Source organism: Salmo salar, chromosome 09 (assembly GCF_965601325.2).
Source record: "Salmo salar chromosome 09, fSalSal1, whole genome shotgun sequence".
Classification (NCBI taxonomy): domain Eukaryota; kingdom Metazoa; phylum Chordata; class Actinopteri; order Salmoniformes; family Salmonidae; genus Salmo; species Salmo salar.
The window spans coordinates 79,785,600-79,813,083 of NC_138299.1; the positions used below are offsets into that span (position 1 = coordinate 79,785,600).

Below are 27,484 nucleotides of genomic sequence, written 5' to 3' on the forward strand. Positions count from 1 at the left end.
ATGATTAATGATAATAATAATGATGATTGTTATGATCAATTCTTATCAATAAGAATTGACCTGTTTCTAAACAGCACTATCCATTTGCCAGTATTTACATGTAATTCAGATACGCATGTGATTAATGTTGTTTGGATTGCCTACAGGGCTGATATATGTTACCTTCACCTTATCCAACGGGACAAAGGTATCAGAGTGGGTGAATACCATTGGTAATACCCTGTGCATTGAGTCTACAACAGTGGCGACCTGTGACTGAGTCCCCCATCAGTAAAACCTCCACTGGTAAGTGCCCGGGGCATGACATTTTCAATGCTGTAATCTCTGTGTCATTATGTTTAATTTAACAGACACATCATGCAAAATAATACCAAATTATATTGATAAAGATGATGATGATTATGATTGACGTCCTCGTCATCGTCATCATCATCATCATGACCTCTAGGGTCGTTCCACAAAATTAGTCCCTATTTGATCTTTTCTTCAATATAGACCACATGGAGAATTCATTATCTCTAGACTTTTCTATATGAAAAAACAGTTGCTAACGTGCCAAAATGCAGCATTTTGACACGTCCCTCTGTCACCCTCTGTGACTTCTAGGAAGATTTTAACCCACTTCATCCCAAAATGTCTCCAGGTGTTCACCATTATTGTAAAGCCTTATTTTGTTGCTTTGCCAAAGTCATTTCTGAAGATTTCTCTTTATAATATGTGATTGTGTTTAAAATGATTTTATTTAACTTTTGTTTAACTAGGCAAGTCCGTTAAGAAAAAATTATAATTTCCAATGACGGCCTACCAAAAGGCAAAAGGCCTCCTGCGGGGACGGGGGCCTGGGAGTAAACAAAAAGAAGAGAAATTACAACATAAATATAGGACAAAACACACATCACAACAAGAGAGACAACACAACACTACATGAAGAGAGACCTAAGACAACAATATAGCAAGGCAGCAACCCATGACAACACAGCATGGTAGCAACACAACATAACTATTTAATAAAATGTAAAATGTAAATGTATAACAACAACATGGTAGCAACACAACATGGTAGCAGCACAAAACATGGTACAAACATTATTGGGCACAGACAACAGCACAAAGGGCAAAAAGGTGGAGACAATAATACATCACACAAAGCAGCAACAACTGTCAGTAAGAGTGTCCATGATTAAGTCTTTGAATGAAGAGATTGAGATATAACTGTTCAGTTTGAGTGTTTGTTGCAGATCGTTCCAGTCGCTAGCTGCAGCGAACTGAAAAGAGGAGCGACCCAGGGATGTGTGTGCATTGGGGACCTTTAACAGAATGTGACTGGCTGAACGGGTGTTGTATGGGGAGGATGTGGGCTGCAGTAGATATCACAGATAAGGGGGAGTGAGGCCTAAGAGGGTTTTATAAATAAGCATCAACCAGTGGGTCTTGAGAGGTGACCAGTTTACAGAGGTGACCAGTTTACAGAGGAGTATACAGTGCAGTGATGTGTCCTATAAGGAGCATTCAGTGGAAAATCTGATGGCCGAATGGTAAAGAACATCTAGCCGCGGGAGAGATTAGTGATTCATTTTCAGGTTACACTACCTAAAAGGGACTAATTTCACAGAACGACCCTCTCGAAGTAGCAGCATCATAGCATTTGTCACATCTCAACTCAGGATATGTGATTCCTTTAAATGTTTTATTGCAACCAGGGTTTCTATATGTTAACTATATGTATTTGTATATATTAGGGATCCCCATTAGCTGTTGCCAAGGCAGCAGCTAGTTTTCATGGAGTCCAAACACATTAAGGAACAACAGATAAACAGCACATCATATAACATTATTACACCACTACATATCTGCAATACAAAATGTAGAATACGACCATACAACAATATTACAATGTACGTGTGTGTAGAGTGCACGTGCTAGCGTTTGTGTGCGTATGTGTTTGTCTGTACCTGTGTGTGTGTCTCTCACAGTACCCGCTGTTCCATAAGGTGTATTTTCATTTAAAATTTTATCTGATTCTACCGCTTGCATCAGTTCCCTGATGATGTGGAATAGAGTTCCATGTAGTCATGGCTGTACGTAGTACTGTGCGCCTACCATAGTCTGTTCTGGACTTGGGGATTGTGAAGAGACCTCTGGTGGCATGTCTTGTGGGGTATGTATGGGTGTCTGAGCTGTGTGCTATTAGTTTAAACAGCTTATCAACACTTCTTACAAAAACAGGTAGTGATGAAGTCAATCTCTCCTCCACTTTGAGCCATGAGAGATTGACATGCATATTATTAATGTTAGCTCTCCATTGACATTTAACTTCTTATGGGCAGGTGGTAGCGTCCCACCTGGCCAACATCCGGTGAAATTGCAGAGCGCGAAAATCAAACTACAGAATGATAAATATTTAACTTTCATAAAATCACAAGTGTAATACAGCCATTGAAAACAGTGGTAGGCTGAAATATTTTTTGGGGGGGATGGTTTGTCATCTGGGTTTCGCCTGCCATGTCAGTTCTGTTATACTCACAGACATAATTTTAACAGTTGTAGAAGCTTTAGAGTGAAACATCCAATGGATTTGGATACTGCTTTAAAGCAAATTTCTGCTGCATTAGTAAAGACGTGATACATGTTGATGACTTAATTCCTGTGCTGTTTGTAACTACCCTGGCAGGTTGACTGACAACCTGAAAATGGTTGCAGGCACTAGTTACAGTTTGAAGCTTTTTCTTGAGTGGGCAACTTGATGAAAGACAGTCAATATTGAAATCACCCAGAAAATATACCTCTCTGTTGATATCACATACATTATCAAGCCAGATGGCAAGATGGTGCTGACAGACATGGCAGCTCTGTTTCTAGCTCCTAAGCAACTCTGCAGTATTTTGTTTTTTTGTGTGCTATTTCTTACATTATTAGCCCAGAATGTTTTTTGTGTCATTTCATACAGCCGGAAAAAACTTTTGCATATCAGAGATGTGGTAAATCACCAGCATTATGATCAGGAATTTCCCAAATTGGATCCTTTATTCGTACCGCCAGGGCAATTGAACTTATCCCAGAGGCTGCTCCAAGATGACGCCGGCAGAAAAGAGGTATTCGGAGTGGACTTCTAGTCCAACTCAGGAGGCTTGCAAACCATCCCCTGCTTCTGAGTATTTTACCTGCTAATGTTATTTCTCTGGACAATAATGTAGACGAGCTCAGGGTGAGGATCTCTTTCCAGAGAGACATCAGGGAGCATAACATACTCTGTTTCACGGAATCATTGCTCTCTCTGAATAAGATATACTGTCCCCGTCCATACAGCCTGCTGGGTTCAGTACATTGCGCATACAGGAAAATAGAACTCTAGAAGAAGAAATGCGGTGGTGTATGTTTCATGATTTACTACTCATGGTGTGATTCTGATAACGTACAAAAAGTTGTTTTGTTCACCCGACCTAGTATACCTCACAATAAAATGCAGACCGTATTACCTTCCAAGAAAATTATCTTCGGTTATAGTCACAGCCGTGTATATTCCCCTTCAAGCCGATACTATGACGGCCCTCAAGGAACTATACTGGACTTTGTGCAAACTGGAAACCACATGTTCTGAGGCCGCATTTATTGTAGCTGGGGATTTTAATTATGCAAATTTGAGGAAAATGCAACCGAAGTTCTATCAACACATTGACTGTAGTACTGTCGCTGCGGCTGGCTCTGTTGGTAGAGCATGGTGTTTGCAACGCCAGGGTTGTGGGTTCGATTCCCACAGGGGACCAGTACGGGGGGAAAAAATTATGAAATGTATGCATTCACTACTGTAAGTCGCTCTGGATAAGAGCGTCTGCTAAATGACTAAAATGTAAATGTAAAATGCTCAACCACGATTATCCCCCCTTATGGGATGCCTACAAGGCCCTACCCACCCTCCCTTAAACAAATCAGATCACAACTCCGTTTTGCTCCTCCCTTCATATAGGCAGAAAATCTAACAGGAAGTACCCGTGCTATAGTCTACTCAAGCTGGTCTGACCAATCGGAATCCATGCTTGTTTTGATCACGCGGACTGGAATATGTTCCGGATAGGCTCAGAATAATATTGACAAACTATTTAAGTCGGCAGTTTACATACACTTAGGTCGAAGTCATTAAAACTCGTTTTTCAACCAGTCCACAAATTTCTTGTTAACAAACTATAGTTTTGGCAAGTCGGTTAGGACATCTACTTTGTGCATGACACAAGTAATTTTTCCAACAATTGTTTACAGACAGATTATTTTACTTATAATTCACTGTATCACAATTCCAGTGAGTCAGAAGTTTACATACACTAAGTTGACTGTGCCTGTAAACACGGCTTGGACACAATCTCTGCGCCCAGTCGGTACTGGAGTGGTTGTATATACAGGTCAGTGCCAGTACCTTATTCAATGTGCAGGGGTACTGGAGTGGTTGAGGTGGATTTATACATAAAAGGGACTGGTAGTAGGATATACATGTAAAAAGGGCTGAAAAGTGACTGTTAGTAGCAATTGCTTGCCCGGTCCACCCGAGGATCTGTCTTTTTCAGCCAACTATGTGTTTTAGGGTGCAAAATCACTTAAATATCACTGCATTGATTGCTTTCATTTTATTCCTCCAGAAAATGATGGCATGGCTTTAGAAGCTTCTGATAGGCTAATTGACATCATTTGAGTCAATTTGAGGTGTACCTGTGCATGTATTTCAAGGCCTACCTTCAAACTAAGTGCTTCTTTGCTTGACATCATGGGAAAATCAAAATAAATCAGCCAAGACCTCAGAAAAAAAATTGTAGACCTCCACAAGTCTGGTTCATCCTTGGGGGCAATTTCCAAAAGCCTGAAGGTACCACGTTCATCTGTACAAACAATAGTACGCAAGTATAAACACCATGGGACCAGGCAGCCGTCATACCGCTCAGGAAGGAGACATAACCTGAAAGGCCGCTCAGCAAGGAAGAAGCCACTGCTCCAAAACCGCCATAAATAAGCAAGACTATGGTTTGCAACTGCACATAGGGACAAAGATTGTACTTTTTGGAGAAATATCCTCTGGTCTGATGAAACAAAAATAGAACTGTTTGGCCATAATGACCATCGTTATGTTTGGAGAAAAAAGGGGGAGGCTTGCAAGCCAAAGAACACCATCCCAACCGTGAAGCACGGGGTTGGCAGCATCATGTTGTGGGGGTGCTTTGCTGCAGGAGGGACTGGTGCACTTCAGAAAACAGATGGCATCATGAGGGAGGAAAATTATGTAGATATATTGAAGGAACATCTCAAGATATCAGTCAGGAAGTTAAAGCTTGGTCGCAAATGGGTCTTCCAAATGGACAATGACCCCAAGCATACTTCCAAAGTTGTGGCAAAATTGCTTAAGAGCAAAATTGCTTAAGAACAAAAAAGTCAAGGTATTGGAGTGACCATCACAAAGCCCTGACCTCAATTCTATAGAAAATGTGTGGGCAGAACAGAAAAATAATGTGCAAGCAAGGAGGCCTACAAACCTGACTCAGTTACACCAGCTCTGTCAGGAGGATTGGGCCAAAATTCACCCAACAGTTTGTGGGAAGCTTTTGGAAGGCTACCCGAAACATTTGACCCATTAAAAAAACAAACAATTAAGGCAATGCTACCAATTACTAATTGAGAGTATGTCAACTTCTGACCACTGGGAATGTGATAAAAGAAATAAAAGCTGAAATAAATAATTCTCTCTACTATTATTCTGACATTTCACATTCTTAAAATAAAGTGGTGATCCTAACTGACCTAAGACAGGGAATTTTTACTAGGATTAAATGTTGGTAATTGTGAAAAACTGAGTTTAAATGTATTTGGCTAAGGTGTATGTAAACTTCCAATTTCAACTGTATACACGGACACGGTGACTGACTTCATCAGGAAGTTGTCACGATCCTCTTCGTCAGAAGATATGTTGAAATTGCTGTCGGGAAAAGTGGAGCGGATTGCGTGCTCTTCATAATTTATTATAATGTGAACACCACGAACAAAAACAAGAAAACAATGACCGACAGGACCAGTATAGCAGGCTACACACGTATAGCAGTGCTAAAACAACTACCCACAAACAACAAGACCAAACACACCCTAATATATAGGACTCCCAATCAAAGGCAACTAGAAAACACCTGCCTTCAATTGAGAGTCCATACCCCAAGTAACTAACATAGAAACAGAACCGATAGAAAACCCATAGAAACACAAACATAGAAAAGAAACCCAAAACTCCGGAATACATAAACTAACTACCCTCTGCCACGTCCTGACCAAACTACAATAACAAATAATCCTCTATACTGGTCAGGACGTGACAGAAGTGTATAGGTGATTTTGTTACAACAATGACTATTTAAACCTACCCAAACCAGAAACCTTGGATAGGTGGCAGCATCGGTTCAAAACTGAAAGCCCGAACCACTGCATTAACCATTTCAAGGTGATTGGGAATATGGTTGAATGCCAGCAGTGTAGTTATTCCCTCCGTAAAGTAATCACACAGTACAGTAACATCAGTACAGGGGATGCCGGCTCCTCCTTGGAGCATGCGCAGACCAGCTGGCTGGAGTATTTACAGACATATTCATGCCCCTATTCACATCGACGGGACCACAGTGGGGAAGGTGAAAGGCTTCAAGTTCCTCGGCGTACACATCACTGACAATCTGAAATGGTCCACCCACACAGACAGTGTGGTTAAGAAGGGGCAACAGTAAAAAACAGCTGCATCAAGAGATTGAAAATCAGCTCTCTATCTCAAGGCCATCAGACTGTTAAATAGCCATCACTAGCCGACTACCACCCCGTTGCTCAACTGAATATATATGTATATACTCTATTCTATTCTACTGTATTTTAGTCAATGCCACTCCGACATTGCTCATCCTAATATTTATATATTTCTTCATTCTTTTACTTTTAGATGTGTGTATTGTTAGATACTACAGCACTGTTGGCACTAGGAACACAAGCATTTCACTAAACCCGCAATAACATCTGCTAAATATGTGTATGTGACTAATAAAATTTGATTTGATTTGACACATTATCTAGATAGTGACTGTTAGGACTTGGTGGTCAATAGCCGCTTCCCATAAGAATGGAATTTAGGTTAGGCAGATGAACCTGTAGCCCCCCGATACCCTCTCTGACGTTCCGCGCGGACACCGCCCTATCCTTAATATGAGATAGTCTCAATGCTTTAAAGGAATGTGGTTCTGAATATAGACTGTAACACCACCCCCATTGGTATTTCTGTCTATTCTGTAGAGTTTCTCCCATTCATTTCTGCAGATCCTCTCAAGCTCTGTCAGGTTGGATGGGGAGCATCGCTGCAGAACTATTTTGAGGTCTCTTTAGAGATGTTCGATCGGTTTCAAGTCTGGGCTCTGCCTGGGCCACTCCAAAGATTTTCGGAGACTTGTCCTGAAGCCACTCCTGCGTTGTCTTGGCTGTGTGCTTAGGGTTGTTGTCCTGTTAGAAGGTGAACCTTCGCCCCAGTCTGAGGACCTGAGCGCTCTGGAGCAGGTTTTCACCAAGGATCTCTCTGTACTTTCCTTCGATCCCAACTAGCCTCCCAGTCCCTGCCGCTGAAAAACATCCCCACAGCATGATGCTACCACCACCATGCTTCACCATAGGGATAGTGGCAGGTTTCTTCCAGACATGACACTTGGCATTCAGGCCAAAGAGTAGAATCTTTGTTTCATCAGACCAGAAAATCTTGTTTCTCGTGGTCTGAAAGTCTTTAAGTGCCTTTTGGCAAACTGCAAGCAGGCTGTCATGTGCCTTTTACTGAGGAGTGGCTTCCGTCTGGCCACTCTACCATAAAGGCCTTATTGGTGAAGTGCTGCAGAGATGGTTGTCCTTCTGTAAAGTTCTCCCATCTCCACAGAGAAACACTGGAGCTATTTCAGTGACAATTGGGTTCTTGGTCACCTCCCTGACCAAGGCTCTACTTCCCCCGATTGATCAGTTTGGCCGGGTTGCCAGGTCTAGGAAGACCTTCAATGCTGCAGAAATATTTTGGTACCCTTCCCCAGATCTGAGCCTCAACACAATACTGTCTCAGAGCTCTATGGACAATTCCTTGGACCTCATGGTTTGGTTTTTGCTCTGACATGCACTGTCAACTGTGGGACCTTACAGTGGGGGAAAAAAGTATTTGATCCCCTGCTGATTTTGTACGTTTGCCCACTGATAAAGAAAGGATCAGTCTATAATTTTAATGGTAGGTTTATTTGAACAGTGAGAGACAGAATATCATCAAAAATATCCAGAAAAACGCATGTCAGAAATGTTATAAATTGATTTGCATTTTAATAAGGGAAATACGTATTTGACCCCCTCTCAATCAGAAAGATTTCTGGCTCCCAGGTGTCTTTTATACAGGTAACAAGCTGAGATTAGGAGCACACTCTTAAAGGGAGTGTTCCTAACCGCAACTTGTTACCTGTAAAAAAGACACCTGTCCACAGAAGCAATCAATCAATCAGATTCCAAACTCTCCACCATAGCCAAGACCAAAGAGCTCTCCAAAGATGTCAGGGACAAGATTGTAGACCTACACAAGGCTGGAATGGGCTACAAGACCATCGCCAAGCAGCCTGGTGAGAAGGTGAAAACATTTGGTGTGATTATTCGCAAATGGAAGAAACTCAAAAGAACTGTCAATATCCCTCAGCCTGGGGCTCCATGCAAGATCTCACCTCGTGGAGTTGCAATGATCATGAGAACAGTGAGGAATCAGCCCAGAACTACACGGGAGGATCTTGTCAATGATCTCAAGGCAGCTGGGACCATAGTCACCAAGAAAACAATTGGTAACACACTACGCCATGAAGGACTGAAATCCTGCAGCGCCCGCAAGGTCCCACTACTCAAGAATACATATACATGCCCATCTGAAGTTTGCCAATGAACATCTGAATGACTCAGAGGACAACTGGTGAAAGTGTTGTGGTCAGATGAGACCAAAACGGAGCTCTTTGACATCAACTCAACTCGCCGTGATTGGAGGAGGAGGAATGCTGCCTATGACCCCCAAGAACACCATCTCCACCGTCAAACATGGAGGTGGAAACATTATGCTTTGGGGGTCTTTTTCTGCTAAGGGGACAGGACAACTTCACCGCATCAAAGGGACGATGGACGGGGCCATGTACCGTCAAATCTTGGGTGAGAACCTCCTTCCCTCAGCCAGGGCATTGAAAATGGGTCGTGGATGGGTATTCCAGCATGACAATGACCCAAAACACACGGCTAAGGCAAAAAAGGAGTGGCTCAAGAAGAAGCACATTAAGGTCCTGGAGTGGCCTAGCCAGTCTAGAGACCTTAATCCCATAGAAAATCTGTAGAGGGAGCTGATGGTTCGAGTTGCCAAACGTCAGCCTCGAAACCTTAATAACGTGGAGAAGATCTGCAAAGAGGAGTGGGACAAAATCCCTCCTGAGATGTGTGCAAACCTGGTGGACAACTACAAGAATCGTCTGACCTCTGTGATTGCCAACAAGGGTTTTGCCACCAAGTACTAAGTCATGTTTTGCAGAGGGTTCAAATACTTATTTCCCTCATTAAAATGCAAATCATTTTATAAAATTTTTGACATGTGTTTTTCTGGATTTTTTTGTTATTCTGTCTCTCACTGTTCAAATAAGCCTACAATTAAAATGATAGACTGATCATTTCTTTGTAAGTGTGCAAACGTACAAAATCAGCAGGGGATCAAATACTTTTCCCCCCCACTGTATATAGACTAGTGTGTGAATTTCCAAATCATGTCCAATCAATATAATTTACCATAGATGGACTCTAATCAAGTTGTGGAAACATCTCAAGGACGATCAATGGAAACAGGATACACCTGAGCCCAATTTCAAGTCTCATAGGGGTCTGAAAACTTATGTATTTTTGGTCTGCAGTCCTCTGCATGCAAACAGTTGCTACATTGAAAGTCTGGGCGGTCAACATTGTCCCAGAATAAAGCAAAATAAACACAGCTCCAGCACCATTGAAAATGTTCAATAATGACCTCCATCTGAGAAATACGGCCAGCTAGGCTAGCTTGGCTTCTGTGTCTCTCTCCTTACGGGATGAACAAATGAAAAAAGAGCTCACAAAAATGGCTAAATCTGAAAAGCAGAAATATGTTTCCTCCTTTAAATCCACACGAAATCAGTGTCTTTGCACATACTGTTGGTCACAGTATCGGCTAATGTTGGTCGCCATACAACGCAGTTTCAGCCAGGTCAGGTTGCAGGGAAAAGGCAACAGGCAGCAGGGAATCCAGCCACAATTAGCATGGGAAATCTCTGAGGTCCCAGACACAAGGGTTGGTAAACGTTGCTAGTTTGATACTGATAGCTACCAGCTAGGCTATTAGCTAGCTACGGTAAACAACTTCAGGCTTATTGGTCTGGCAGGATCCCGGGACAGATAGTAGCTGTCACAGCAACTGAGGCTAACCGCAATGCAGGATCCAAATTAAAAAGTATGTAAATAAAACTTTGCAAGGAAACACTGTCGCAACTTTCAAAGACAATAAATTGAGACAAAGATTTCAGGGTGGGTGATTGAGGCTAATAATACCCTACAACAGTGGCCCCCACAACTGTGATAGAGGCAACCACTGGTAAGAGGCATGAAACCTTAGTTTCATCAACACGTCCCAGCCACAATTAATTATTTTACTGCGGTCTCCCTTTATCAGAACATTCAGCAGAAATCTCCTCATGGGCTGGTAGGTTTTATGTTGAAAGCAGATCTTACTGCAGTTCATTTTTATGGATTTGATTAATTAGCTGATTAGTTAATGTAGGTGTTCTACCTCTCCCTTCTGTCCCCCAGGACCATGGTTCAATGTGTTTGTTTATTTCCAACTTGCTGAAGTCTTCATTCTGCTGACAATCTGTCTGGGATCATACTGGTTTTACAAGAAGAAAACAAGGTCAGTAACGCATCATTGTACCTTTTGTTTAAGGTATTTTGTTTGATAAGTAAAATTGTATTATTATTCTTAATTCTCTCTCTCGCTCACTCTCGCTCACTCTCTTTTTCTCTCTCTCCAGATGATGGTGAGTAAGCAGAGTGTTTGCAGTCTCTCAGGTGGATCACGGTGGGACTCCAAGAGGGGTGTTGATGTCATGAAAGTTGCCATGGGGACCACGACTAATGATGATGTTATACTGCTTATTGCTGTTTTAATTTTAATCAAGCTCAAACTCAAAGCACAGTCATGTATTTAGTTCTTTTGACATACATTTTCATAGTTTCATAATGTTTCTTAAGACCTGCCCTTAACAAAGTAATAATGAATGATCTCTGTGATGGTGTTTAGTTAATGGATTTTAACATTTGAATTGTAGTGTTTTGATGGTTTTTCATTTGTACATACAGTTATATAAACTAATGAAAATGCTATTGTGTTTTTGAAAATACATTTTCTTTCGTATTCGAATGTGACCTAAGACCTTCACAAACACATTTTTATTTTGCGATAGCGAATATGTAGAGTTCAAAAGGTACTTGCACTCAAAACCATGAAAAGGAATAACCAAAGGAGATACAGAAATAATGCACTTAATTTAATCAATGCTCAAAAGAATAGAAAAGGGTGCTAGAAAAGAAAAACAGAGGATATGTTTTGACCTCATGCTTTCATTAGTTAAAATAGACAAACTACGATCACGTATATCCACCAACCTGACTGTCATGTTGTTTAATGATAGGAGACAGGCGCAGGAATACGAAACCAACGGACATGGAACAATAATCAGCAAGGACAATGGGGAACAGAGGGCACATATATACACATACTAATCAGGGAGAAGGGGAACCTGGTGTGCGTAATGAGACAAGACAGTCCAGGGTTGTGGGTAATCGTCCAGTTCAGTGATGACCTAGACCTCCGGAGCTGGTGAACGGAATGAGCAGCAGTACCGGGGGAATCCGTGACAGGGACATTAAAAACTATAAAATCATATGTTTCATCAGGTCGTGGCTGAACGACGACATGAATAACATACAGCTGCCGGGTTTTAAGCTTTTTCGACAGGATAGAACAGCGGCCTCTGGTAAGACAAGGGGTGTCGGTCTATGTATATTTGTAAACAACAGCTGGTGCACGAAATCTAAGGAAGTCTGGAGGTCTAGCTCGCATGAGGTAGAGTATCTCAGCATAAGCTGTAGACCACACTATTTACCAAGAGATTTTTCATCGTATATTTCGTAGCTGTCAAAATACCACCACAAACCGATGCTGGCACTAAAACCGCACTCAATGAGCTGTATACGACCATAAGTAAACAGGAAAATGCTCATCCAGAGGCAGCGCTCCTATTGGCCGGTGACTTTAATGCTTGGAAACTCAAATCCGTTTTTTCTCATTTCTACCAGTATGTTAAATGTGCAACTAGAGGGAAAAAAACTCTGGACAACATTTACTCCACACACAGAGACGCGTACAAAGCTCGTCCTCCATTTGGCAAATATGACCTTAATTCTATCCTCCTGATTCCTGCTTACAAGCAAAAACTAAAGTAGGAAGCACCAGTGACTCGGTCAATAAGAAAGTGGTCAGATGAAGCAGAATCTAAGCTACAGGTCTGTTTTGCTAGCAAAGACTGGAATATGTTCCGGGATTCTTCCGATGGCATCAGTCACTGGCTTCATCAATAAGTGCATCGATGACGTTGTCCCATTGTGACCGTACGTACATACCCCAACCAGAAGCCATGGATTACAGGCAACATCTGCAAACTGAGCTAAAGGGTAGAGCTGCCACTTTCAAGGAGAGGGACTCCCGCTATGCCCTCCGACGAACCATCAAACAGGCAAAGCATCAATACAGGACTAAGATTGGATCATACTGCACTGGCTCTGATGCTCTCCGGATGTGGCAGGGCTTGCAAACTAATACAGACTACAAAGGGAAGCACAGCCGTGAGCTGCCCAGTGACATGAGCCTACCAGACGAGCTAAAATACTTATATGCTTGTTTCGAGGAAAGTAACATTGAAGAATGCATGAGAGCAGCAGCTGTACCGGACGACTGGCTCAAATGCATTAAGAAAGAAAGAAATTCCACAAATTAACTTTTAACAAGGCACAAGGCACACGGCTCGATGCTGGTTGATGAATTTAACAATGAACGTACAAGGAAAATAAGTTTCTCCACCAGAAGTTACTGAATTAGTGTTAAGGATGATTGATAATCGTTATTGAAATAGTAATCATGTGTAATTTTAAAATCTGATAATAAAAACAGGTTGTGTAAACATGAATCATCATTATATTTTCAGTCCTTCCTCTTGCATTAGCAGTGTGGAAAGGGACAGAAAATTGCATGCGCGGGAGTTTTCCTGTGAGGGGGATTGGTGGTGTATGCAGGGAGAAAACGAATGTTCTGACATTTAACTTGTGGTCTGATTGTCACGTCCTGACCAGTAAAGGGGTTATTTGTTCTTGTGGTTTGGTCAGTACGTGGCAGGGGGTATTTGTTTTATGTGGTTCAGGGTGTGTTTGTGTATGTGTTCATGTAGAGGGGGTATTTGGTTTATATGGTTTGGGCTATGTATTTAGGTAGAGGGGTATTTGATTTATTAGTCCAGGGTTTTGGTTATTGTTCTATGTTAGTTTTTCTATGTTCTGTCTAGGTGTTTGTATTTCTATGTTTTGGTAATGGTGATTGGGGCCTTCAATTGGAGGCAGCTGTCTATCGTTGCCTCTGATTGAAGGTCCTATATTTAGGAGTGTTTTTGTCATGGGATTTTGTGGGAGATTGTTGCTGTGTATAGCTTTGTGCCTTACCGGCCTGTTCTTTGTTGTCGTGTTTGTTCCTATACGTGTTTGTTTTGGTTATTCCTTCTTTGTCCTTAAATAAAAGAAGATGAGTATACATTTTCCCGCTGCGTCTTGGTCTAAACGCTATGACACCCGTGACACTGATGCTGCTATCTATTGGAATTATTTAGCAACTGCAGTAGTACTGAATAAAGTGTATATCCTTGCTAAAGTAGTCATTACTCAGAATTGCCATATTTTCAAGTTAATTTTATCACTTTAACAATTTATAACATAATAATAAACAATGAAACTGACAAAAACAAAAACAAAATACATTTAGTTGGTCAAGCGTCCCACCTACTCAACAGCCAGTTGAATCCTGTGGCGCGCGTTATACAAATCCTTAGATATGCTATTACTTCAATTTTTCAAAAATATGACTATTTTACACCATTTTAAAGATAAGACTCTCGTTAATCTAACCACACTGTCCGATTTCAAAAAGGCTTTACAACGAAAGCAAAACATTAGATTATGTCAGCAGAGTACCGAGCAAGAAATAATCAGACACCCATTTTTCAAGCTAGCATATAATGTCACATAAACCCAAACCACAGCTAAATGTAGCACTAACCTTTGATGATCTTCATCAGATGACAACCCTAGGACATTATGTTATACAATACATGCATGTTTTGTTCAATCAAGTTCATATTTATATCAAAAACCAGCTTTTTACATTAGCATGTGACTAGCATTCCCACCGAACACTGCCGGTGAATTTACTAAATTACTCACGATAAACGTTCACAAAAAGCATAACAATTATTTTAAGAATTATAGATACAGAACTTCTCTATGCACTCGATATGTCCGATTTTAAAATAGCTTTTCGGTGAAAGCACATTTTGCAATATTCTCAGTAGATAGCCCGGCATCACAGGGCTAGCTATTTAGACACCCAGCAGGTTTAGCACTCATCAAAGTCAGATTTACTATAAGAAAAATGTTCTTACCTTTGTTGTCTTCGTCAGAATGCACTCCCAGGACTTCTACTTCAATAACAAATGTTGGTTTGGTCCAAAATAATCCATCGTTATATCCAAACAGCGGCGTTTTGTTCGTGCGTTCTAGACACTATCCTAAAGGCTAAATAAGGGTGACGAGCATGGCGCAATTCGTGACAAAATAATTCTAAATATTCCATTACCGTACTTCGAAGCATGTCAACCGCTGTTTAAAATCAATTTTTATGCCATTTTTCTCATAAAAAAGCGATAATATTCCGACCGGGAATGTGCGTTTAGATAAACAGACAAAGGAAAACAAAGCATTCGGTCGAAGCGGGCACGCGCCTAAGCCCATAGTACTCTGAGTGGCCACTTGCCAAAAGCGATAAAGTGTTTCAGCCAGAGCCTGTCTCGATATCGTTCAATGTTTTCCCGGGCTCTGAGACCCTATGGAAGTGTCACGTTATTGCACAGATCCTGAGTCTTCAATAAAAAGAGCCAAGATGAAACACTACTTCTCAGACAGGCCACTTCCTGCTTGAAATCTTCTCAGGTTTTGGCCTGCCATAGGAGTTCTGTTATACTCACAGACACCATTCAAACAGTTTTAGAAACTTTAGGGTGTTTTCTATCCAAAGAAAATAATTATATGCATATTCTAGTTACTGGGCAGGAGTAGTAACCAGATTAAATCGGGTACGTTTTTTATCCAGCCGTGTCAATACTGCCCCCTATCCCCAACAGGTTATTTTTGGAATAATGATTTATTTAGATGGGTGATATTATCTGCTAAAGTAACACCCCTTAACATATAAACACAGACACTGGACACAAACACTGAAAATTGGCTTTTTTAAATAAATCTGGTAGCTCTCAAAAGAGTCTTTCCTTTACTGAGCAGTTCATTTTCAGTGTGCTGCCTGCCTGCGATCAGAGGAGTCTGCTTGTCTACCATCAGAGGAGTCTGCCTGTCTGCCATCAGAGGACTCTGTCTGCCTGCCTGCCTGCCTGCCTGCCATCTGTCTCCCTGCCTGCCTGCCTGCGCCTGCCATGTCACCAGAGGAGTAGATCTGTGAAAAATGAAGAGTTAAGTTATTGCCACGCTTTCACAGAGAGGCCTAGTTCTAAACACAAAAAGGCAAATGGTAGTATATAAATGGTACGATGGTTGACAGACTGCTCTTAGAACTTTCAGACTGCCATTGTTTTAGGAAATAGGGACTTGTCTGTCTATTTTGGCAAATATCACAAAATGTATTTTGATAGTTTGAAGTTCACACCATTTTAATCAGAATAATCTATTCTTTCTAATGATGTAAGTTTGGGCAGCGTACAATTCTGTTACCAATCGTTGGTAGTTAAAATGTTTAGAGAAAAATACTAATGGAACTCTGATGTAGCTGTTTCCTATTGGTGAAATAGTGTGGCAAAATGTGTAATGGACACAGGCTCCTGGGTGACAGTGGATATCTCTTCTGTCCCCAGGACCAGGGTTCAATGTGTTTGTTTATTTCCAACTTGCTAAAGTCTTCATTCTGCTGACAGTCTGTATGGGATCATACTGTTGCTACATGAAGAAAACCTGTCATCAAGAACAGGGTTGGTAATGCACCAATGTTCCTATATAGTCCATACATACCACTGATGCTGATGAATGTTTTCCTTAATCTATCCGATACAATTATTTATTCCACTCTCTTGGTCTGGTTCTTTCCCTTTCCCTGTGTATTCTATCTTTCTCTGTCTGCAAATCTCTCTCTCTCTCTCTCTTTCTCACTCTTCAAGTTTGTGTGAAAGAGATGGAAAAATGGTTGTTGTCCATCAATAATGATAAGCCACCAGGTATAGACAACCTAGATGGGAAACTATTGAGCATGGTAGCAGACTGCATTGCCACCCCTATTTTCCATGTCTTTAACCTCAGCCTAAATAAGTGTGTATGTCCACAGGCATGGAAAGAAGCTAAAGTAATACCACTAACTAAAAATAGTAAAGCACCCTTTGCTGGCTTGCGTACTATTGTTTGTCCAGATGAACGTGGTACCTTCAGGCATTTGGAAATTGCTCCCAAGGATAAACCAGACTTGTGGAGGTCTCCATTTTTTTCTGAGGTCTTGGCTGATTTCTTTTAATTTTCCCATGACGTCAGGCAAAGAGGCACTGAGTTTGAAGGTAGGCCTTGAAATACATCCACAGGTACCCCTCCAATTGACTCAAATTATGTCCATTAGCCTGTCAGAAGCTTCTAAAGCCATGACATCATTTTCTGGAATTTCCCAAGCTGTTTAAAGGCACAGTCAACTTAGTGTATGTACCAAAGTGCAGCGTGTGTGTCGTTCCACATTTTATTTTCAGCGTGAAACTATGTGATACATAAACAATAAACTGAACAAACAAAAACAACAAACCGTGACGTTTGAAACATACACTACTCAAAGACAATCTCCCACAAACCCAGGTGGGACAAACACCAACTTAAATATGACCTCCAATTAGAGACAACGTTGACCAGCTGCCTCTAATAGGAGATCATCCCAAACAAAGCCCAACATAGAAATACAATACTAGAACAACCCAACATAGAAATACAAAACTAGAACATGTAAACTTGGCTAAAGGGCATAAGGACAACAAAGTCAAGGTATTGGAGTGGCCATCACAAAGCCCTGACCCCAATCCTATAGAAAATGTGTGGGCAGAACTGAAAAAGTGTGTGCGAGCAAGGAGGCCTACAAACCTGACTCAGTTACACCAGCTCTGTCAGGAGGAATGGGCCAAAATTCACCCAACTTATTGTGGGAAGCTTGTGGAAGGCTACCCGAAATGTTTGACCCAAGTTAAACAATTTAAAGGCAATGCTACCAAATACTAATTGAGTGTATGTAAACTCCTGACCAACTGGGAATTTGATGAAAGAAATAAAAGCTGAAATAAATCATTCTCTCTACTATTATTCTGACATTTCACATTCTTAAAATAAAGTGGTGATCATAACTGACCTACGACAGAATTTTTACTAGGATTAAATGTCAGGAATTGTGAAAAACTGAGTTCAAATGTATTTGGCTAAGGTGTATGTAAACTGGATATCTACAAGGCCATGGATAGGCAGAGCTGTGGATTGGCATTTCCCTGATAACTGTATTGAAGACACATTTTAAATGAAGAAGTTAGACATTACATTTGTGTCATTGCTAATTATTTTCTCACAGGGAGTAGTTATTTTAGATTAGCTGAATGTTTACTGAGGTTTGTACTTAAATAGGACAACCCATATGTATGAGAGCTGTTTTGGTATCTTCCCTGTATAAAGACTGGCTCAACTCTTAGTTTCTCATGCATTGCTGGATCAATAGGTAAGAACAGTCTTCATCTGCATCAGGGTTCATTTGACACATTGTAGAGTGAAGAGACCTGGGGGATGTTTTTGGAAAGTGTTGGTGATGTTTAACAGGACTGTCTCATGGTAAGATGATACTTTATTTGTGTTCTGATTCAGCTTTATACTTTTTGCATTGCTTTCTATTTTGCTCAGAAAAAGTCTGAATTGTGATGGATAGATATTTTTCACTCTATCCTCAGGCATGGAGACCTACTGTACTGTAATGCTACACTGGATGGAGCCCAGTGTTACGGATTTGTGTGAGGAACTGTCCTTCCCTTAAAGACACGGTAAGATAAGAGGGAATTAATAAAAATATGAATTTTAAAAGACCCCACTTGTGATTCACGTACAGTATTTTGACTGAAATAATTTCTGAAAGACAGCCTGAATCACGTTTTTATGAATCTTTATGATCTCTTTGATCAGGATACTCTATAATAAATGGGACATTTGTTGAGTTTACAACCGCAGGGAGGGTGACCGCTTTATGATTGTTTCAATTAAGGATTCCAAATTGAAATACTGCATACAATGAAAGGTACCCTAGTGGTTAGAGCATTGGGCCCATAACCGAAAGGTTGCTAGATCGAATCCCCCAACTGACAAGGTAAAAATCTGTTGTTCTTCCCCTAAACAAGGCAGTTAACCCACTGTTCCTAGGCTGTCATTGTAAATACGAATTTGTTCTTAACTGACTTGCCTAGCTAAATAAAAAGAGCAAAGGAAATTGTTTGGGCTGTTTTGAAAAAGGAATGAGTATTTTGTCTCCATTCTAGTTGCTTATCAATAACTATTCTCTGGAAGCTTACTAATGAGTCCTAAACCTCTATCTCCCCTCTGTTAGCAAGTATCACAGGCTTGATCGCCTCATTCTGAAGGCTGTGGTCCTTTTAGTTCTGCATCTGAAATGTGAGATGGGGTAAATCAGTGGTGTGATGACACAGTAAGTAAGATCCTAAGTAGTGGTGACACACATCTGTGCTGTACTGTAGCCTCATTGATAGTAACGATGGTAACATTATGGTTGAGGTGCTTGCTGTGTTCTAACCTGTGGTGCTGGACTTCTCATTCTCTGAATACAGCAGGCAACCAGCATCACTGCTAGGAGGAGACCACCAGCTGACACTGACCCCAAGATGAGCGCAATGGTCCTAGTTGACATGGTGGAGACGGTAAATAGATGAGCATTAATAATGGCAATACACACATCATCAACATAATCATCATATTAATCAGCATCAAATATTACTGTGTGAAATAACATGATAGGAGGCTTAGATCTTTATAACTGTGAAATACAATGCTCTTTCAGTTATATATATATATATATATATATATATATATACACTGCTGAAAAAAATAAAGGGAACACTTAAACAACACAATGTAACTCCAAGTCAATCACACTTCTGTGAAATCAAACTGCCCACTTAGGAAGCAACACTGATTGACAATAAATTTCACATGCTGTTGTGCAAATGGAATAGACAACAGGTGGAAATTATAGGCAATTAGCAAGACACCCCCAATAAAGGAGTGGTTCTGCAGGTGGGGACCACAGACCACTTCTCAGTTCCTATGCTTCCTGGCTGATGTTTTGGTCACTTTTGAATGCTGGCGGTGCTTTCACTCTAGTGGTAGCATGAGACAGAGTCTACAACCCACACAAGTGGCTCAGGTAGTGCAGCTCATCCAGGATGGCACATCAATGCGAGCTGTGGCAAGAAGGTTTGCTGTGTCTGTCAGCGTAGTGTCCAGAGCATGGAGTCGCTACCAGGAGACAGGCCAGTACATCAGGAGACGTGGAGGAGGCCGTAGGAGGGCAACAACCCAGCAGCAGGACCGCTACCTCCACCTTTGTACAAGGAGGAGCAGGAGAAGCACTGCCAGAGCCCTGCAAAATGACCTCCAGCAGGCCGCAAATGTGCATGTGTCTGCTCAAACGGTCAGAAACAGACTCCATGAGGGTGGTATGAGGGCCTGAGGTCCACAGGTGGGGGTTGTGCTTACAGCCCAACACCGTGCAGGATGTTTGGCATTTGCCAGAGAACACCAAGATTGGCAAATTCGCCACTGGCGCCCTGTGCTATTCACAGATGAAAGCAGGTTCACACTGAGCACGTGACAGACGTGACAGAGTCTGGAGACGCCGTGGAGAACGTTCTGCTGCCTGCAACATCCTCCTGCATGAACGGTTTGGCGGTGGGTCAGTCATGGTGTGGGGTGGCATTTCTTTGGGGGGCCGCACAGCCCTCCAAGTGCTCGCCAGAGGTAGCCTGACTGCCATTAGGTACCGAGATGAGATCCTCAGACCCCTTGTGAGACCATATGCTGGTGCGGTTGGCCCTGGGTTCCTCCTAATGCAAGACAATGCTAGACCTCATGTGGCTGGAGCGTGTCAGCAGTTCCTGCAAGAGGAAGGCATTGATGCTATGGACTGGCCCGCCCGTTCCCCAGACCTGAATCCAATTGAGCACATCTGGGACATCATGTCTTGCTCCATCCACCAACGCCACGTTGCACCACAGACTGTCCAGGACTTGGCAGATTCTTTAGTCCAGGTCTGGGAGGAGATCCCTCAGGAGACCATCCGCCACCTCATCAGGACCATGCCCAGGCGTTGTAGGGAGGTCATACAGGCACGTGGAGGCCACACACACTACTGAGCCTCATTTTGACTTGTTTTAAGGACATTACATCAAAGTTGGATCAGCCTGTAGTGTGTTTTTCCACTTTAACTTTGAGTGTGACTCCAAATCCAGACCTCCATGGGTTGATAAATTGGATTTCCATTGATTATTTTTGTGTGATTTTGTTGTCAGCACATTCAACTATGTAAAGAAAAAAGTATTTAATAAGATTATTTCTTTCATTCAGATCTAGGATGTGTTGTTTAAGTGTTCCCTTTATTTTTTGAGCAGTATATATATATATATATATATATATATATATATATATATATATATATATATATATATATATATATATATATATATTATATGAATATGTATGTTACGGTGTTTCCCTGACACCAACTCAGTCAGTTCTCAAGTACTAGTTTAACTTAATGCACTCCTCAAAGGAGGAACAACCATCTCTGGTGCAAGAAAGGTTGAGAAACACTGTTACACCACACAGGTCATGTGTTCACTCTATGGTGGAAAAAGTAACAAATTGTCACACTTGAGTAAATGTAAAATACCTTAATAGAAAATTACTCAATAAAAGTGAAAGTCACCCAGTAAAATACAACTTGAGTAAAAGTCCAAGTATTTGCCTTTAAATATACTTACGTGTCAAAGTAAATGTAATTGCAAAAATATACTGAAGTATAAAAAGTATGAATAATTTCCTATTCCTTATATTAAGCAAACCAGACAGCACCATTTTCTTTTCTTTCGTTTTTAAAAGATAGACTCCAACACTCAGACAGAATATCCAAATGAAGCATGTGTGTTTAGTGAGTCTGCCAGATCAGAGGCAGTAGGGATGACCAGGGATGTTATCTTGTTAAATGTGTGAATTGGACCATTTTCCTGTCCAGCTAAGCATTCAAAATATAATGAGTACATTTGGGGGAAAGTATGGAGTAAAAAGTATATTATTTTCTTGTTGTGAAAAATATAAATAGTAAAATAAAGTTGACTGTGAGCATTCAAATTTTAAATAACTAGGCAAGTCAGTTAAGAACAAATTCTTATTTACAACGACGGCCTAGGAACAGTGGGTTAACTGACTTGTTCAGAGGCAAAACGATTTGAGGAATCAATCTAGCAACCTTTCGGTTACTGACCCAATGCTCTAACCACTAGGCCACCTGCAGCCCTGATGTGGAAATACATTTATTCCATTAAAAATCAAGTTGTGTTTTAATAGACCTTTAGTTTTTGAACTGAATTAACAATGAGGACCACAGAAAATGTTGTGGCAGGTCAGATATGTTCCCCTGGATGCTATTGTTAAAGATGGGATGATGCTTCTATATGCTAGCCTGGTTCCATTCTTTATATGCTCTGTAGCCACCTCTTCTGTCACTACACTGCTATCATTGTGGGGCCAACGACCTTTCAGTTACTGGCCCAATGCTCTGACCTCAAGGCTACCTGGTGTCAGAGAAGGCTACTTTGTTTAATGCATATATATGCATACGTTTATTTGTTTATGCAACATATGATGTCATGTATAATAACTGATTCCAATAATGTCTAGATGATGTCATGAATTATAGATGACACTAATATAAAATGTTTGACTATGATTTTTTGGGGGGATTGGTTCACTGTGGAGTGACACTTTAATAACTGTTTCTAACTCTAACTTTAACTCTGAATGAGATATTTGGAATGGCAAAGGACAAACACAGAGAGGAGTTGGATACACAGCACAAACAGACTGGACCATCTGTATGCCACTATAGGGCAATACCATAATGACAATCATAAATACTGCGTCATATAAAGAGAATGTATACCGCCAGAAACACAATAGTACTGTCAGCTGCATTTGTGATCTGAACATGTATTAACCTGTTGGGGGTAGGGGGCAGTATTTACACGGCCGGATAAAAAACGTACCCGATTTAATCTGGTTATTACTACTGCCCAGAAACTAGAATATGCATATAATTATTGGCTTTGGATAGAAAACACCCTAAAGTTTCTAAAACGGTTTCAATGGTGTCTGTGAGTATAACAGAACTCATATGGCAGGCAAAAACCTGAGAAGATTCCTTACAGGAAGTGCCCTCTCTGACTATTCCTTGAGCTTCTTGACTCTGTTTATTGAAGACTGAGGATCTTTGCTGTAACGTGACACTTCCTACGGCTCCCATAGGCTCTCAGAAGGCGGGAAAAAGCTGAATGATGTAATTCCAGCCCCAGGCTGAAACACATTAGCGCTTTTGGTAAGTGCTCTATCAGAGGACAATGGGCTGAGGCGCGTGCACGAGTCGACCCCATGTTTTTATTTTCTATCGTCTTTGAAACTAAACACAGATTCCCGGTCGGAATATTATCGCTTTTTTACGAGAAAAATGGCATAAAAATGTATTTTAAACAGCGGTTGACATGCTTCGAAGTACGGTAATGGAATATTTAGATTTTTTTTGTCACGAAATGCGTCGTGCGCGTCACCCTTCTTTACCATTCGGATAGTGTCTTGAACGCACGAACAAAACGCCGCTATTTGGATATAACTATGGATTATTTTGAACCAAACCAACATTTGTTATTGAAGTAGACGTCCTGGGAGTGCATTCTGACGAAGACAGCAAAGGTAATAACATTTTTCTTATAGTAAATCTGATTTTGGTGAGTGCTAAACTTGGTGGGTGTCTAAATAGCTAGCCCTGTGATGCCGGGCTATCTACTGAGAATATTGCAAAATGTGCTTTCACCGAAAAGCTATTTTAAAATCGGACATAGCGAGTGCATAGAGGAGTTCTGTATCTATAATTCTTAAAATAATTGTTATGTTTTTTTGTGAACGTTTATCGTGAGTAATTTAGTAAATTCACCTGAAGTTTGCGGGGGGTATGCTAGTTCTGAACGTCACATGCTAATGTAAAAAGCTGGTTTTTGATATAAATATGAACTTGATTGAGCAAAACATGCATGTATTGTATAACATAATGTCCTACGGTTGTCATCTGATGAAGATCATCAAAGGTTAGTGCTGCATTTAGCTGTGGTTTGGGTTTATGTGACATTATATGCTAGCTTGAAAAATGGGTGTCTGATTATTTCTGGCTGGGTACTCTGCTGACATAATCTAATGTTTTGCTTTCGTTGTAAAGCCTTTTTGAAATCGGACAGTGTGGTTAGATTAACGAGAGTCTTGTCTTTAAAATGCTGTAAAATAGTCATATGTTTGAGAAATTGAAGTAATAGCATTTCTAAGGTATTTGAATATCGCGCCACGGGATATTCAAAAAAGGCTTTACAACGAAAGCAAAACATTAGATTATGTCAGCAGAGTACCCAGCCAGAAATAATCAGACACCCATTTTTCTCGTAAAAAAGCGATAATATTCCGACCGGGAGTCGTTGTTTTCGTTCAAAGTGAGAGAAAGTAAACATGGTGTTGGCTCGTGCACGCGCCTCCAGTCTCATTGTCCTCTGATCGACCATTATCCAAATGCGCTAATGTTTTTCAGCCATGGCCTGCAAAGCCACCATTCATCGTTCTGGCGCCTTCTGAGAGCCTATGGGAGCGTTAGAAAATGTCACGTTATGCCAGAGATCCCCTGTTTTGGTTAGAGATGATCAAGAAGGCCAAGATATAATATAGTCAGAGAGAGCGCTTCCTGTTTGGAATCTTCTCAGGTTTTTGCCTGCCAAATGAGTTCTGTTATACTCACAGACACCATTCAAACAGTTTTAGAAACTTTAGGGTGTTTTCTATCCAAATCAAACAATTATATGCATATTCTAGTTACTGGGCAGGAGTAGTAACCAGATTAAATCGGGTACGTTTTTTATCCAGCCGTGCAAATACTGCCCCCTATCCCCAACAGGTTAAAGCACAATAAACTAAGTGAATATGTGCAGGGTTTCTGACTTTTCTATCGGCCACTGAAATAAATGTTATCACACAGACTGTAGCACTTCCCTTCATGAAGAACCAATGTTGAGGTGTATGTAGTCAGTCAAACATCACAACATCACAGACCACATCTCAACATCATAGACCACATCTCATGTCACCAGTTCTGAGGTCTCCTACTTCCTAGAATGATGGCCTAAGTGATCTTGAGACGTGTAGACAACCCTGGTTTAATATGTTATATATAACATCTTTCAGTACACCCTGTCTCTATTGTATCTTTCTAAATGGACACATTACAGATGCTCAATGAAATATAAGCAGAACAGTTTGACTAATATTCTGACTCCATTATTTTTGTCATTCAAAGTGGGGACCCCCATTGTGAGTCAATGGTTGCAGGAAATACTAAGACATAGGCCCTTGTTGTGACAGATTAATCAATTGTCACGTCCTGACCAGTAGAGGGTGTATTTGGGTCAGGACGTGGCAGAAGAGAAGTGTGTAGGTTGATTTGTTTCGTTTATTTTTGTCGTGTGGCTTCCAATCAGGCACAGCTGTAGAGGGTTGTTGCTGATTCGGAGTCACACATAAGTAGCCTACTTTTCCTTTGGGGTTTGTGGGTAATTGTTCTTGTTACTGTGTTAAACGTGACAGGACTGTTTTGGTTGTCTGTTTATTGTTTTGTATTGTATTGTATAGTGTCCGTTTGATCATTAAATATATGATGAACACTAACTCCGCTGCATTTTGGTCCATTCTCTCTAAAGACAGCCATTACAGAATTACCCACCAAACCAGGACCAAGCAGCGGAGGAGGAAGGAGCAACAGGAGAACAGCTTGATGGACTCATGGACATGGGAACAGATACTGGACGGAGGGGACCATGGACTCAGGCTGGGGAGTATCGCCTCCCGCAGTGGGAGATTGAAGCGGCGAGAGCGGAGAGGCGATATTATGAGGAGAGAGAGCGCAACAAGCACGAGAGGCAGCCCCAATCATTTTTTTGGGGGGGGGGCACACAGGACAGTCGGCGGAGCCGAGGTCGGAACCAGAGCCAGTCGGGTTGACATTGGAGGTGAGCGAGGGGAACGAGGCAGAGACTGTGAAGGAGTTAATGGGGAGATTAAAGGAGAGAGAGATGAGAGAGCTGCTAGTTTGGTGCATAAGGCACGGTATCCGCCCTACGGAGCGTGTCGTTGAAATGATGTCACCTGAGGCAGCTCTCCATACTCGTCCTGAGGTGCGTGCTGGTTGTCTGGTGAGGACTGTGCCTGCGCCCAGAAACAGGCCTCCTGCATGTCTTCCCAGCCCTGCACGTCCTGTGCCTACGCCCAGAACCAGGCCTCCTGCATGTCTTCCCATCCTGGTCAAGCCCGTGCCTCCTCCACGGACCAGTCCTCCAGTGGGTCTCCCTATCCTGGTCAAGCCCGTGCCTCCTCCACGGACCAGTCCTCCAGTGGGTGTCCCCATCCTGGTCAAGTCCGTGCCTCCTCCTCGGACCAGTCCTCCAGTGGGTCTCCCCATCCTGGTTCGTCCTGTGCCTCCTCCAAGGACCAGTCCTCCGGTGGATCCCTCCACCCTGGTCTCTCCTGTGCCGCCTCCTCAGACCGGGCCTCCAGCTGGTCTCCCCAGCCTGATGAGTCCAGGGCCTGCGCCCAGAGCCAGGCCTCCATGTCTCCCCAGCCTGGCCGGAGTGGCCGGCCGTGCCGGATCTGCCGGAGTGGCCCGCCGTGCCGAATCGACGCCAAGGGTGCAGCAAAGGCCACGTCCCGCACCTGATCCACCTCCAGGTTAGGTGGGTTGGGGAGGGGGGGTGTAGCACAGTGCCGTCGTTGACGGCAGCCACCCTCCCTTCCCTCCCTTATTGTTTAAGGGGGGAGACATTTTTTGGGGGGGATTTTTTGTTGTTTCGGTGTAGGTGCATTCGGGGTATGCACCTTTGAGGGGGGGTACTGTCACGTCCTGACCAGTAGAGGGTGTAGTTGGGTCAGGACGTGGCAGAAGAGAAGTGTGTAGGTTGATTTGTTTCGTTTATTTTGGCCGTGTGGCTTCCAATCAGGCACAGCTGTAGAGGGTTGTTGCTGATTGGGAGTCACACATAAGTAGCCTACTTTTCCTTTGGGGTTTGTGGGTAATTGTTCTTGTTACTGTGTTAATCGTGACAGGACTGTTTTGGTTGTCTGTTTATTGTATTGTATAGTGTCCGTTTGATCATTAAATATATGATGAACACTAACTCCGCTGCATTTTGGTCCACTCTCTCTAAAGACAGCCATTACATCAACATGCATGCTGTGTATGGTCTTCTAATGATGGTAGTGGGACTTGGGTAGTGGTTCTTATTGTAAGCAAAATAATTTATACAGTATCTTACAGATATTAGTATTGTATCTCCATCTTATGACTAAAGTGATAAACAATCATTCCTTCCAAAACAAGTTTGTTAATGATTTTACTTGTAAAATGATCATATTGGTCACAAAGTCCATAAGTGAAATTGTGAAAGAGGTTCAGTTGAGAACGTTATCATTTTCACTCTATCCTCAATGGCAGAATGGTTCAAACAGTTTTCTAAAGCACATCTTATTTTTCATCCAATAAGAAACTCAATTCAACAAGGTTTGAGCCCCCACAAAGTGCTATATGAACCCAGTCCATTATAAAGTCATGTTATTGTGTCTAGCCAACAGCTGTAACCCAAAAGGAATCAGTTGCAGCCGGTTGAAGACACCA

General features: G+C 41.8%; 3 protein-coding genes across 3 annotated transcripts in view; all 3 read left to right on the plus strand.

Moving 5' to 3' along the window:
- Nucleotides 1-11,443, plus strand: part of LOC106611881 (uncharacterized) — a 90,315-nt gene extending 78,872 nt beyond the window's left edge. The window contains exons 5-6 of the mRNA XM_082955963.1: nt 10,873-10,972; nt 11,094-11,443. Of these exons, the coding sequence (XP_082812089.1) occupies nt 10,873-10,972; nt 11,094-11,097 (104 nt within the window). The 3' untranslated portion in view covers nt 11,098-11,443. The remainder of the gene's footprint in view (nt 1-10,872; nt 10,973-11,093) is intronic.
- Nucleotides 144-27,484, plus strand: part of LOC106611879 (uncharacterized) — a 65,535-nt gene continuing 38,194 nt past the window's right edge. The window contains exon 1 of the mRNA XM_082955962.1: nt 144-285. The gene's annotated coding sequence lies outside the window, so the exon portion shown is untranslated. The remainder of the gene's footprint in view (nt 286-27,484) is intronic.
- Nucleotides 15,272-26,946, plus strand: LOC106611882 (uncharacterized). Its single transcript, XM_082955958.1, has 4 exons — nt 15,272-18,491; nt 19,049-19,147; nt 19,287-19,376; nt 25,518-26,946. Exon 4 carries the CDS (start codon nt 26,048-26,050, stop codon nt 26,528-26,530), a length of 483 nt encoding a protein of 160 aa, XP_082812084.1. The 5' UTR covers nt 15,272-18,491; nt 19,049-19,147; nt 19,287-19,376; nt 25,518-26,047; the 3' UTR covers nt 26,531-26,946.

Excerpts from the sequence above, each read along its gene's own strand:
- LOC106611882 (XM_082955958.1), top strand. The coding sequence starts at position 26,048 with ATGTCTTCCCAGCCCTGCACGTCCTGTGCCTACGCCCAGAACCAGGCC.